This window comes from Balaenoptera borealis (assembly GCF_965194805.1).
Source record: "Balaenoptera borealis genome assembly, chromosome: 4".
Classification (NCBI taxonomy): domain Eukaryota; kingdom Metazoa; phylum Chordata; class Mammalia; order Artiodactyla; family Balaenopteridae; genus Balaenoptera; species Balaenoptera borealis.
The window spans coordinates 18,583,854-18,599,487 of NC_138861.1; the positions used below are offsets into that span (position 1 = coordinate 18,583,854).

The window sequence follows — 15,634 nt, forward strand, 5'->3', positions numbered from 1 at the left end:
CATTCACAGAAAGATACACAAGATGAAAAGGCAGAGGGCTATGTACCAGATAAAGGAACAAGATAAAACCCCAGAAAAACAACTAAATGAAGTGGAGATACACAACCTTCCAGAAAAAGAATTCAGAATAATGATAGTGAAGATGATCCAGGACCTCGGGAAAAGAATGGAGGCAAAGATCGAGAAGATGCAAGAAATGTTTAACAAAGACCTAGAAGAATTAAAGAACAAACAAACAGAGATGAACAATACAATAACTGAAATGAAAAATACACTAGAAGCAATCAATAGCAGAATAACTAAGGCAGAAGAACGGATAAGTGACCTGGAAGACAGAATGGTGAAATTCACTGCTATGGAACAGAATAAAGAAAAAAGAATGAAAAGAAATGAAGACAGCCTAAGGGACCTCTGCGACAACATTAAACGCAACAACATTTGCATTATGGGGTCCCAGAAGGAAAAGAGAGAGAGAAAGGACCAGAGAAAATATTTGAAGAGATTATAGTCAAAAACTTCCCTAACATGGGAAAGGAAATAGCCACCCAAGTCCAGGAAGCGCAGAGAGTCCCATACAGGATAGACCCAAGGAGAAACACGCCGAGACACATAGTAATCAAATTGACAAAAATTAAAGACAAACAAAAATTATTGAAAGCAGCAAGGGAAAAACGACAAATAACATACAAGGGAACTCCCATAAGGTTAACAGCTGATTTCTCACCAGAAACTCTACAAGCCAGAAGGGAGTGGCATGACATATTTAAAGTGATGAAAGGGAAGAACCTACAACCAAGATTACTCTACCTGGCAAGGATCGCATTCAGATTTGACTGAGAAATCAAAAGCTTTACAGACAAGCCAAAGCTAAGAGAATTCAGCACCACCAAACCAGCTCTACAACAAATGCTAAAGGAACTTCTCTCAGTGGGAAAAACAGAGAAGAAAAGGACCTACAAAAACAAACTCAAAACAATTAAGAAAATGGTAATAGGAACATACATATCGATAATTACCTTAAACATGAATGGATTAAATGCTCCAACCAAAAGACACAGGCTTGCTGAATGGATACAAAAACAAGACCCATATCTATGCTGTCTACAAGAGACCCACTTCAGACCTAGGGACACATACAGACTGGAAGTGAGGGGATGGAAAAAGATATTCCATGCAAATGGAACTCAAAAGAAAGCTGGAGTAGCAATACTCATATCAGATAAAATAGACTTTAAAATAAAGAATGTTACAAGACACAAGGAGCAACACTATATAATGACCAAGGGATCTATCCATGAAGAACATATAACAATTATAAATATATATGCACCCAACATAGGAGGACCTCAATACATAAGGCAACTGCTAACAGCTATAAAAGAGGAAATCGACAGTAACACAGTAATAGTGGGGGACTTTAACACCTCACTTACACCAATGGACAGATCATCCAAAATGAAAATAAATAAGGAAACAGAAGCTTTCAATGACACAATAGACCAGATAGATTTAATTGATATTTATAGGACATTCCATCCAAAAACAGCAGATTACACTTTCTTCTCAAGTGCGCATGGAACATTCTCCAGGATAGATCACAGCTTGGGTCACAAATCAAGCCTCAGTAAATTTAAGAAAATTGAAATCATATCAAGTATCTTTTCTGACCACAATGCTATGAGATTAGAAATCAATTACAGGGAAAAAAACATAAAAAGCACAAACACATGGAGGTTAAACAATACGTTACTAAATAACCAAGAGATCACTGAAGAAATCAAAGAGGAAATCAAAAAATACCTAGAGACAAATGACAATGAAAACATGATGATCCAAAACCTATGGGATGAAGCAAAAGCAGTTCTAACAGGGAAGTTTACAGCAATACAAGCCTACTTCAAGAAAGAAGAAAAACCTCAAATAAACAATCTAACCTTACACCTAAAGGAACTAGAGAACGAAGAACAAACAAAACCCAAAGTTAGTAGAAGGAAAGAAATCATAAAGATCAGAGCAGAAATGAATGAAACAGAAACAAAGAAAACAATAGCAAAGATCAATAAAACTAAAAGCTAGTTCTTTGAGAAGATAGAAAAAAATCATAAACCATTAGCCAGACTCATCAAGGAAAAGAGGGAGAGGACACAAATCAATAAAATTAGAAATGAAAAAGGAGAAGTCATAACACACACTGCAGAAATACAAAGCATCCTAAGAGACTACTTCAAGCAACTCTATGCCAATAAAATGGACAAGTTCTTAGAAAGGTATAACCTTCCAAGACTGAACCAGGAAGACATAGAAAATATGAACAGACCAATCACAAGTAATAAAATTAAAACTGTGATTAAAAATCTTCCAAGAAACAAAAGTCCAGGACCAGATGGCTTCACAGGTGAATTCTAGCAAACATTTAGAGAAGAGCTAACACACATCCTTCTCTAATTCTTCCAAAAAACTGCAGAGGAAGGAACACTCTCAAACTCATTCTATGAGGCCACCATCACTCTGATACCAAAACCAGACAAAGATACTACAAAAAAAAAAAATTACAGACCAACATCACTGATGAATATAGATGCAAAAATCCTCAACAAAATACTAGCCAACAGAATCCAACAATACATTAAAAGGATCATACCCCATGATCAAGTGTGATTATCCCAGGGATGCAAGGATTCTTCAATATACGCAAATCAATCAATGTGATACACCATATTAACAAATTGAAGAAGAAAAACCATATGATCATCTCAATAGATGCAGAAAAAGCTTTTGACAAAATTCAACACCCATTTATGATAAAATCTCTCCAGAAAGTGGGCACAGAGGGAACCTACCTCAACATAATAAAGGCCACGTATGACAAACCCACAGCAAACATCATTCAAAATGGTGAAAAACTGAAAGCATTTCCTCTAAGATCTGAAACAGGACAATGATGTCCACTTTCACCACTATTATTCAACATAGTTTTGGAAGTCCTAGCCACAGCAATCAGAGAAGAAAAAGAAATAAAAGGAATACAAATTGGAAAAGAAGAAGTAAAACTGTCACTGTTTGCAGATGACATGATACCATACATAGAGAATCCTAAAGATGCCACCAGAAAACTACTAGAACTAATCAATGAATTTGGTAAAGTTGCAGGATACAAAATTAATGCACAGAAATCTCTTGCATTCCTATACACTAATGATTTAAAATCTGAAAGAGAAATTAAGGAAACACTCCCATTTGCCATTGCAACAAAAAGAATAAAATACCTAGGAATAAACCTACCTAGAGAGACAAAAGACCTGTATGCAGAAAACTATAAGACACTGATGAAAGAAATTAAAGATGATACCAACAGATGGAGAGATATACCATGTTTTTGGATTGGAAGAATCAATATTGTGAAAATGACTATACTACCCCAAGCAATCTACAGATTCAATGCAATCCCTATCAAATTACCAATGGCATTTTTTACAGAACTAGAACAAAAAATCTTAAAATTTGTATGGAGACACAAAAGACCCCGAATAGCCAAAGCAGTCTTGAGGGAAGAAAACGGAGCTGGAGGAATCAGACTCCCTGACTTCAGACCATACTACAAAGCTACAGTAATCAACACAATGTGGTACTGGCACAAAAACAGAAATATAGATCAATGGAACAGGATAGAAAGCTCGGAGATAAACCCATGCACCTATGGTCAACTAATCTATGACAAAGGAGGCAAGGATATACAATGGAGAAAAGACTCTCTTCAAAAAGTGGTGCTGGGAAAACTGAACAGCTACATGTAAAAGAATGAAATTAGAACACTCCCTAACACCATAAACAAAAATAAACTCAAAATGGATTAGAGACCTAAATGTAAGACCAGGCACTATAAAACTCTTAGAGGAAAACATAGGCAAAACACTCTTTGACATAAATCTCAGCAAGATCTTTTTTGATCCACCTCCTAGAGTAATGGAAATAAAAACAAAAATAAACAAATGCGACCTAATGAAACTCAAAAGCATTTGCAAAGCAACGGAAACTACAAACAAGACGAAAAGACAACCCGCAGAATGGGAGAAAATATTTGCAAGCAAATCAACAGACAAAGGATTAATCTGCAAAATATATATGCAGCTCAATGTTAAAAACACAAACAACCCAGTCCAAAAATGGGCAGAAGTCCTAAATAGACATTTCTCCATAGAAGACATACAGATGGCCAAGAAGCACATGAAAAGCTGCTCAATATCATTAATTATTAGAGAAATGCAAATCAAAACTACAATGAGGTATCACCTCCCACTGGTTAGAATGGGCATCATCAGAAAGTCTACAAACAGCAAATGCTGGAGAGAGTGTGGAGAAAAGGGAACCCTCTTGCACTGTTGGTGGGAATGTAAATTGATACAGCCACTATGGAGAACAGTATGGAAGATACTTAAAAATCTAAAAATAGAATTACCATATGACCCGGCAATCCCACTACTGGGCATATACCCAGAGAAAACCATAATTCAAAAAGACACATGCACCCCAATGTTCATTGCAGCACTATTTACAATAGCCAGATCATGGATGCAACCTAAATGCCCATCAACAGACAAATGGATAAAGAAGATGTGCTACCTATATACAATGGAATATTACTCAGCCATAAAAAGGAACGAAATTGGTTTATTTGTAGAGACGTGGGTGAACCTAGAGACTGTCATACAGAGTGAAGTAAGGCAGAAAGAGAAAAACAAATATCGTATATTAACTCATATATGTGGAACCTAGAAAAATGGTACAGATGAACAGGTTTGCAGGGCAGAAATTGAGACACAGATGTAGACAACAAACATATGGACACCAAGGGGGGAAAGCAGCGGGGGGGGGGGGGGTTGTGATTAATTGGGAGATTGGGATTGGCATGTATACACTAATATGTATAAAATGTATAACTAATAAGCACATGCTATATAAAAAAATAAATACAATTCAAAAATTAAAAAAAAAAAATTCACAAACCTCTAGCCAGGCAAACTAAGAAACAAGAGAGAGGATACAAATTACTGATATCAGAAATGAAGGAGGGGACATCACTACAGTTCCCATATACATTAAAAGAATAAAGGAATACTATGAACAATTCTATGCCCATAAATTTGATAACCTAGATGAAAAGGACCAATTTCTTAAAAGACTCAATCTCCCAAATTCTCATGAGAAGAAATAGATGATCTGAATAAGCCTATGCCTATTCAAAATATCAAGTCAATAATTCATAACCTTCCAAAACAAAAAGCACCAGACCCAGATGGATTCACTGGTGAATTCTACCACACATTTAAGGGAAAAAATTATACCAATCTCTACAATGTCTTTCAGAAGATATAAGAAGAGGGAATACTTCCTAACTCATTTTATGAGGCCAGCATTACCTTAATACTAAAACCAGACAAACACATTACAAGAAAACCATAAACCAGTATCTCTCATGATTCTAAATTAACACTTTTTATCTTGTTTGAGATTTATAATTGTTATTCTATGAAACAATTGCATTATATTACTCTGTTATTGTATCTTTTTCTAATAGTTCTATAAGCAATATTTTTCCTTGCTGATTAATATTCAGGGGAAGACCGAGAAAATTCTTATTGAAATACTCACTGATTTCTCAACTGAGTCATTTATCCTTACTCTAAATGATCCATTTTGAAATGTTTATCCTATAATCTTCAAGTTTTTAAGTTTAAATATACTAGAGGAAAAAAATCCAAGATTTTTGTGCCTACAAGTTCCAAATAATTAAACTGAAACATAGCTACAAAAAATATTTAATGGCATTTAGATTTTTATATTAATAAATATACACTACCTAGAACAATGAAGATAAAAATCTTACTATGTACTAACCAGACTTCACCAAGAATGTTATTCTTAGTTCTCAAAATCATATTTTAAGGAGAGAAAGATTCAAAAACTAATGAAGATCCCTAGATAACGTCAAAGGAAAATAAGTTACCCCGAAGCTAAATACTGAGAATAGTCGAAGATATTTAGAACATTTATCCTTACTAGAAAAGATTTAAAGGGAGATTTAAAAGAAGTCATAGGAAAAGGGAGAATAAATAGACAACAAGCAGGTAAATTTAGGTCAGTTTAAGAAGGAAATTGCAAGAAACAGAGTATTCCACTACTGAAACAAGAAACCTCAGGGGTATTGAGTTCTTTATCACACGAGGTGTTCAAGCAGAGATAGCGATCAACTTGAAGGAAATTTTAAACACAGTTCCTCAGTTCCTTCCACAAAATTCACTGAGTGACAACTACCTACGAGTAACAGTAGAAGAGTACTCTGTGTGATAATAAGATTCAATGACCTTAAAATCTAGGAAGTAGATGAAATAGTTACTTTTCAACTTACCTTTTTTTCCTCCTGCAATATTATTACTTCATAAAGTCGTGGGAGATTTGAGCAATGATTTTGCTGTTGATCTTTCTTGATGTTAATATTTTCATAATGTAGTGCCTTTTTCCTTTAGAAAATTCAGAAAAAAATTATTCTCAATTTCAAATATATAAATGTCTATATAAGTTAAGAGAATATTTTTACACCAACATTTCCTGCTTAAAAAGTATTCAGTAAGATATCTGGGTGTGTTAGCCCAATATATCCTAAACTCTGTCAGATCTATTCATTTATATTGGTTAGATCTGCGTTTTCCAATTCAGAGCATTAAAATATACCTATTCTAATAATGATTCCAAAAAGAAAACAAAATGTGGGATTTATGTCATGAGTTTAAATAAAAAGCTACCAAAGAAAGTTTCCCGTGTAGTTTATTCACCATAAAAGGTGTTTAAAGTTTCAAATCACTTGGTATTTCAACTATTAACTAAAATAAGGGGAAAATAGTCAATGCTATTTATATCATAAAACAATCAGGAAAAGGGCATAAAGAAAGATCTTTGAAAATGAAAGGGAAGCTTATTTTCATTGAAATTTACACAAATAAGAATAATAAACCAAGTAAGCAGTGAGTAACATCCCAAGCTCTGGAGTCAGACAGCCTGATATGAATCCTAACATTGCTACCTACTAGCTATGTGACCTTACACAAATCACCCACCCTCTCTAAACTTCAGATCTGATTCTTCATCTGTGATTGGAAATAGTATTAACCAATTCTCAAGGTTGTAATGATTAAAGTGGATAATATGTGAAGTGTTTACTGCCATACAAAACCCATAGTAAGTATACAATAACTGTTAGCTATTATTAAGAATTATATTTAAATAGGTTATTTTTTTCTAATTCTTAAAAAGAATTAGAAAAAAAAAGTCATTAAACACTTCCAGTGAACTATACTGAACATAAGAAGATTAAAAAAAAGATAATATAAAAACATAAAAACAAATGTTTAAGTTACATAATTGCCATTTTTTTTGTTTGTTTAGACATTACTATGATTTAAACATGCATATAACATCTCAGTTCACTGTCAAATGCTGACTTCATTGATTTTTTTGCACAAAATTCAACAAATGAACTTATTTTCAAAACCTCAAATAGTTTTATGGATAAAAAATTTATATTTGGGATATCAAAAGGGTCACATATCATTTAGGTCTGTGTTTTCCCAAAAAGAAACCTATGAGCTCATCTTTCCATTCAAAATACCCAAGTATTTCCATTTTTATACCATATCACATCCACAATAATTATGACTCAATCAATAAACAAAAAGTAGAAAAAAACAAAAAAAGTAGAAAATATCAACTACCAGAAGGAACCAAGACAAGTCCAAATAAAAGATACAGTGAAGTCAGCAAAACCAAAGAGCAAATTATGGAAATGATGAAATATCTGATGCAGTTAGGAATGCAATCTATATGCATACATTCCTACTAGCAAAACTGAAAATACAAACAGAAGAAAAGAAGAAACAAGGGAAATAACAAAGATCAAAGAGAAAGTAACATTTAAAAAAGAGGAGGAGAGGGAATTCCCTGGCGGGTCCAGTGGTTAGGACTCCATGCTTTCACTGGCATGGGTCCGGGTTCAACCCCTGGTGGGGGAACTAAGATCCCGCAAGCCATGCGGTGTGACCAAAAAAATAAAAAATAAAGTCAGGCAGACACTTATTTAAAAAAAAAAAATAGGAGGAGAATGGGACTGGGACAGGGCTGGAGAAGTAAAAAGGACTGTCAGGAAAAAACTATCAAGCAAAATCAGAGCAACAGAATTAGACAGAGTGCTGGTCATGCCTAAGGTGCTTAGACGTGTAGTGGAATGGATGGAAAACAATCATCACAGAACCACGTACCCTAAAAAGGGTTAATTTTGCTTAATGTTAATTAAACCCCAATAAAACTGACAGGCAGGCAGGCAGACAGATAGGAAAGCAAACCAGCCAAACTGGAAGAAGAAAAAGATAAGAGTAAAATACTAACAAAAGCATTATCTCAAGGGGATGAGTAGAGTTAGAGCATTTGACAGACTTTGTTTTACTTGGATGACAAAGATTAAATTTAGATCCCATTAAGCTGTATATACATGTTAAACTTCTAGTGTAACTACTAAAAAAATTAAAATACATGGCATATCTCCCATATTAGGACAGTGAAAAAATGAAAAGGACAATAGAATAGGGTATAAATTCCCAAAAACAAGGGCCATGTTTTATTCTTTTTATTCTTAGTTACTAAGTTTAGTACTAAGACACCGCAAGAATTCAAACAATGTTTGTTCAATGAATGAATAGTAGTAGGGGAGTTTAAGTAAGAGCCTAAGCTACATCCACTGCTGGTATACAGATGTGTCTGAATCTGTCCAGCAAATTAATTGGATAGGTAATCACTGTGGGACTTCCTGCTAGAAAACTCATCCTATGAGAGAGAAAGGATCAGGCAGATAAACTGGAACCTGTTAAAAATTAAATCATGAAAAGCAGTGATAGATTCTGAGAACAACATGATATCTGTTACTCAGTTTTGCCTTCCATGGACTCATGTCTAAGACATTAGTGCAAGAGTAGGAGAAAATAAAGACAGAAAGAATTATTTTACAAGAAATGTATTTCCTAGTTAGACTTCATAAATATTACCTTCAACTTAATGTTATGGCTCTGACTTATACTGAGAATGCCTTCTAAATCCATCATGTAGTCAAAAGAATGGACACCAGAGCCAGGAACAAGATGCAGAATCCTGGGTCACCTTCTTTTATATTTTCTCTGATCTTTTCTCTATCTTGTAATTAAAGACAGTATATTTTAGTACTTAGATACATGGGCTGTATAACCGAAAAGGCCTCAGTCAATATCAAGCTCTGCCACTTAATAGCTACATAATATTAAATACATTATTTATTCTCTCTGACCCTTTCATTTTTCACTGCTAAAATAGGCATAACAATAGTTAACTACACAGACACTTGTGAAGATAAATGAATTAATACATGTAAAACAGGTAGCACAGGATCTGGCAGACAGAAAAGCAATAGTTTTCATATAGGTTACTCTAAAATATCATATTTCTTGAAGTTTTTCATACTGATTTTTCCTTTCATAACAGCATAACCTAGTCTAAATTATTAGAATATTTATAGTCAAAAACTACAGTAAAGATATACTATTTTTTTACTTACTGGGTTATATCATACTGTCCAGGACCAGGCCCTGACTTTATAGGTAACTCTAGTCTTCCCAAAGAGTTGCCAAAATGTATCCCCTTGTATTTCAAAGTTACATTGGAAAAATCCTCAAAAAAAAAAAAAAAAGTGAAGATGAGAGACAATTTAAATAAATCATGAAACAATGTTTAACTTTACTTAAGTCTAAAGCGAGGGTAGCCTTAGTCAAGGAGTTCCCACTGGTAAATGCTAGACTCTTCCTTGATACATCTCAAGAGTATCACTCTGTGCCCCATCCCACTCCTAAGTCAACCAGGATTCCCAGAAAAGAGCCTCTAGTTTAGCATATCCTCAACCAATATGAACAACTTTGCTCTTGGCAGTACACTCGACAATCTAAAATCTTAAGGGCAATGAAAATTAGCTCCTCATCATTTAAAAAGGGGAGGAAGGGCAGAATTGCATGATTTAGGGAATGGGAAAGCCTAACAAAAATGACTTAATTAAATAGAAATTAATTTTAAGAAATTAAAATTCAAACATCACCAACAGATACTAGATAACTTCTAATTACCTGGTAAGTGCAGAAGATATTCATGTAAAGTTTTCATAGAGTAACAAATATATAACAAAAATTAAACACTACCCCCAAATCATTTCATAGTTAATGTTTGAGGTCAGGATCAGTACTTTAATGCCAAAGAAGTCATTTGTGACAAGAGAAATCAACAATCATCTTCCTTCACAGTCATACAATAAGCATGACTCACTAAAGAGTTCACTTTAGAGAAGTTAAAACACCTGCTTTCATTAGAAACTAATAAAGGAATAAAGTATGAAACACAAACAGTAGCCTCTCATAGGAATTCTTGTGTTGACCTAATAACATTCTAAATTGAGCAATCATTTAAGAAATTTATAAAATCTTACTTTTTTAACTGATAGTAAAAGGTAACTCTAGTCTATTTCACTTACTTTTAATTCATATTTGTAAAAATATAGCTTCAAAATAGGCATGGATTATTAAACCAATTAACATATACATTGAATAAAATCCCAGTAACATAAACTGATAGTTTAACTGCATAAAACAGTATGTCAGTTGTTCTAGGTGACCATTCCTATTCTTGAATAGTGGAACCAATCTCTCTCAATTACCATTATAAACAATATTAATGAAATAAATAGCAATTAAATGATTAGAAAGCATAATTCCAGTTCAGATTGGTGAATCAAACCCACATCTGCCCCCCTCTCCTACCAGAATCTCAGAAGAAGAGTATAAAATAGATGTAAATTATTAGTACTAGAAACTAAGAGAGGGTATCATTCACATTCCACTTCAAGGAATTTCTGGAAAATATAGCACAGCAGAGACTAGAACCGGAAAAAGACCTCACTGCACGTGAAAAGAACCTCAGCTGAACCCTATTAACATCCCCAGAAGGACAGAAACTAGAGGTAAGGATGGACTCATGGGTAGTGAGTAGGGAGCAATTCTCAAAACTACTAATAACCTTAGAGACTTATTTGCACCAGTGCCATTACATGAAGTGATGAAAGAATGCTAAAACCCACTCCAGTCTTGCCATGGATGGTTGGAAATGAATTGGAAGCACTGCCACTGTCTCCTAACAAGGACAAACTTCCTAGTTAGAGAGGCACCACTCTAGAAAGCTTTGGGATGGCACAACAAAATCCATAAATAAGCTGGTACAGCACTAAAATTCCCTACTATGTGAAAACATCTTTTACTTCCTAGAACTTAACACTAACAGCTAGCCCTCAAATATTATAAAATACAAACACAATAAAACTAAACTTTCCCTTTTATACCACCTGACCTTAAAGAATTAAACAGGGGCCAACACAATCTCTGACAGAACTTTGACGTTTGCATGAAGTGAAATGGGACCTTTGTTGATTCTTTTATCATAGATGGCAATCTCAAAGAGAAGTTGAATTACAGTTTTTCTAAAGGTTTCTCCTGCTTCAATTTTAGTAAATCTCCTTGTTTGTTCCTTGCTTGAGTGATGGAGGATGTTGGAGCTGAGGGTACAGAAATAGGGAGTTACTAGCTATGTCCAAATAAGATTCAGACATATTTTGGAACGTCTAGTGAATAGAGCAAATCAACCAGAAGGTGAACGCAAAAACTATTCCTATGGGAAGCAGCTAATCATGGTAACCCACACCCAGTTAGAAAAATCTTACTGTCAAAAGAGTGGCAATGCTGGGGCTTCCCTGGTGGCGTAGTGGTTGAGAATCTGCCTGCTAATGCAGGGGACACGGGTTCGAGCCCTGGTCTGGGAAGATCCCACGTGCCGCGGAGCAACTAGGCCCGTGAGCCACAACTACTGAGCCTGTGCATCTGGAGCCTGTGCTCCGCAACAAGAGAGGCAGGCCATGATAGTGAGAGGCCCGCGCACTGCGATGAAGAGGGACCCCCGCTTGCCGCAAGTAGAGAAAGCCCTCGCCCAGAAACGAAGACCCAACACAGCCATAGATAAATAAATAAATAAATAAATAAATAAATAAGTAAGTAAGTAAGTAAGTAAGTAAATAAATAAATGAGTGGCAGTGCTAACTACTGAGTATTTTCTATTGACTGAATTTGCCTAACAGACAATCCCCCACTGGATTTATGCCTGTATCCTGTAGAGTGCAAAAGGGCTATGATAAAAATCTAAAAGACATTTCATTAAAACACTGGTAAAAATCAGGCTACTTTTAGACCATTCTATGTAATAGAGTATAAAACAAAGAGAGAAGAGCATTATCCCCCCAGCTTCACCTCAGCTCATCGTGCAGCTTTCGCTCTGATGGAGTATATGGGTGGAAATGTCCAGCAGAGAGCACCATCTGGCAAGAGACTGAACCGCCTGGGGGAACAGAAGCTGTCTCAGTGGAAACAGACTTATTCAGAAGCATGCTTGAGACAGCCCTCTAGAAGCTCCTGTGAAGGGGAACTTTGCAGAAGGCTGGAGGTCTACCACATCAACAGGAGGAGACTACATACACATATTTGAGTTACTAACGTAATTGTGACTCTCTGTAGTTCCCACAATCCAATAAAGCCTGGGAAAACTTGTTACATAAATAAAAAGCATTAATCCTTATTCCCACCAGGAATATTTCCAGCACTGTTAAGTGGTCTTAATGTGCTTAGCTTATTGATATGCAGATTCCTTCTAATGAACTACAACACAAAGAGCAGAGAGGTATTTCCCCTCTTCACTAATCAGCTTTAACACACTATGAAGCTATAACACTATAAAGCACCAAATCAAAGTAAGACACTGATATTATTATTTTTGTTGTTACTGTTATAAATAGGTTGTCTAGTTGACACGTGATCCCCAAGCCCAGACCTTTGTCAGTCCTAGGAAGAACAGAGCTATGAATAAAAACTGAAAGGGCTATCCTACCAATCTCTCTAATGCATAGGGTATACACTGCTTTAGCACTTCTGAGTGTAACACAAAAGGAAATAAGGCAGTCAGATCATCCAAAGGCTTTGGGTCTGGGGGTGCAGAGACAAACACCATAACTAGCAGAACAGCACAGAAAAACAGCACAGACTGACATGTCCAGCTGAGCAGCAGATGGTAGTAGAGGAGTCCTGGAAGAAACCATGGCATCCACTAGAGTAGATGAAAAGCAGCCCATTCCTTTGGGTCAATGGCAACTCTGAAGATTGCTGCACCCCACAGAGCTTCAGGAAAGGAAAGAATGATCAGCCATGCAACATTGTTTTGCTAAGATAAGTGTTCTAGACCATCTTTCAAATGAAATTACTTAATAGAGGCATGGATTTTAAAAGTACATACACAGTTTTGATGGCAGAAAGAGAAAATTTTTTCACTCGTACTTTATTTTTACTTAGAAATGAAACAAAGTTTCATAATTGTGAAGATTTTAGGCACAGTAAGTAGTGAAATAAATGTAGAACCCTCTTCTTATATAATAAATATAGCCATGTTAGATATGCCAGATATTTTCTATATTTCAGGCAGGAGCATATCTAATATATTGATTTACTATAGCCTATAGATTTGTAAAAATAAAATCAGTATTTGAAAACAGAGCATTTTGACAAATCATCTTTAACATTATATTTTTATACCCTAAAAAGTATAAGTTACAGTTTTATAGTAATTCTTCTATACAGCATTTCAGGAGAAATTATGTCCAAGTAGAATTATGTCTAAGAAGCTTTCCTGAGGTTAATTATTGTGATTTGGCAGGTCAACTGTTTAACAATTCTTAAGGTAATCCAGCAGAAGGAAAGACTACGCACACACACCATTCAAAACACCAGCAAAATCCTTTTCCTGTGTATACGCTGAAATTCATTTCATTTAAACCATGTGAACTACTTAACTCACTAACCTCTACAGTTCTCAGGTAAATGTTCAATTGGAAATTTAATTTAAAAGACTTTTAAAAATACAGATAGAAAATAAAGAACAAATTGATGTACTCAACTCTAAATCACACTCTCCTTATGTCAAGAAATGTTGACAACAGATGTAGAGAACAAACGTATGGACACCAAGGGGGGAAAGCGGGGTCAGCTGGGGTGGTGGTGGTGGGATGAACTGGGAGATTGGGATTGACATATATACACCAATATGTATAAAACAGATAACTAATAAGAACCTGCTGTGTAAAATTCAAAAAATGAAAATAAATCAAAAGGATGTGATATTAAAAACAAACAAACAAGAAGTGTTGACAATACCATCTTCAAGGTCATCGTCAGCTTGGAAAATCATTAGCAAATAAAATATGACTTAATTGAAGCAAACTCAGCACGGAGGTGCATTATTTTAAGTGAATGATGTAATATAACTTGAAGAATTGCTAAATGCCACTTTCACTGACAATGAAATCAATGAAGAAGGGACTATGCAACTTTCTTCTCATGTCTTTTCCATAATTAAGTGTGGAAATAGAATTTGTGAAGAATTAAAAGTCCCAAAGTGCGGCAGTTCAAAACACTAATGGACTGCACTCCAGTGTGGCAGCACACAGGTAGTTCCCAGCATGTTATCATTAGCAAATATGGCAGTGTCATAATTCCAACCGCAAACTCTGCTTGTGAAATCCACCTCTGAAAAGCAGACTTCTAATGGTTACCTGGGCTCTTCTTTTGAAAAAGAGAGAGAGACAAGCTAAATTTTCTAATTCAAAATGTTATACAAAATAATTTATATAGAGAATTTCTCTTTACAGATTAAATATAGCTAAAAATTACCATTTGTTGGCTAGTCTTATACAACTTGTAATTTCAGAGTTGCTTCTATATTTAAGCTATATAACATACCTTCAGCAGATGTTATTTCAACAGTTCAGGGAATAATCACAATAATTACCTATCTGTTGGATTATTTTCTCAATTTTCTATTAATGTTCACATCTGGAAACTGAGCCCACATATAGTATTATCTCAAAAAGCAGCTAAAGAGATACATAGAATTATCAGAAATTTGGATAATACTTGAATTAACATTACTACAGTATCAATTTTGTAATAGTCCGTGAGGCACCTGTGTTTTTTTTTCCCCTGCAGGAAAAAACAACAAAATTAAGCCTTCAGCTACTGACCTTTGCAACCCCACTTCTAGTTTTTCTCTCAAATTCAAGATGGAGATTTCAGAAAATATCACAATTCAATTCAAATTAAGCTTTGTTGAATCTTCTTGAATATTAACGACTGTCTTTAATTTATATGTAAATCTATGTTTTTACAAACATGTTTTCTTAAATTTGATCTAGATTTTTATTCTAATGAATACAAGTTGGATCGAATCAGTAATTACTAAAATAGGTCATCAAATTGGACCTATTAAAATTGTAGAATAAATTTTCTTATTGTTATTTCTCTCTTCTATGAATAGTAATGTAGCCAAAAAGAAATCAAATTTTATATGTTAAAGTAATGTTTATTCATATATGAAAAATGTTTTGCACATCTAGGGAAGATTGGAGGCATTATTCTAGCCTTTTAATGGA

General features: G+C 34.8%; 1 protein-coding gene and 1 long non-coding RNA gene across 8 annotated transcripts in view; one reads left to right on the forward strand and one right to left on the reverse strand.

Moving 5' to 3' along the window:
• Positions 1-15,634, reverse strand: part of STPG2 (sperm tail PG-rich repeat containing 2) — a gene marked incomplete at its 5' end in the record, with an annotated part of 597,317 nt that overhangs the window by 560,729 nt on the left and 20,954 nt on the right. For all 7 annotated transcript variants that reach the window (XR_014244545.1, XM_082391716.1, XM_082391715.1 and 4 more), the window contains 2 exons: positions 6,407-6,518; positions 9,632-9,744. Coding sequence is in view for 6 of the 7 variants with exons in the window: in XM_082391716.1 (XP_082247842.1) it covers positions 6,407-6,518; positions 9,632-9,744 (225 nt within the window). The remainder of the gene's footprint in view (positions 1-6,406; positions 6,519-9,631; positions 9,745-15,634) is intronic.
• LOC309628631 overlaps positions 1-15,634 on the forward strand; it is a 142,450-nt gene that overhangs the window by 7,070 nt on the left and 119,746 nt on the right. The window lies entirely within an intron of this gene.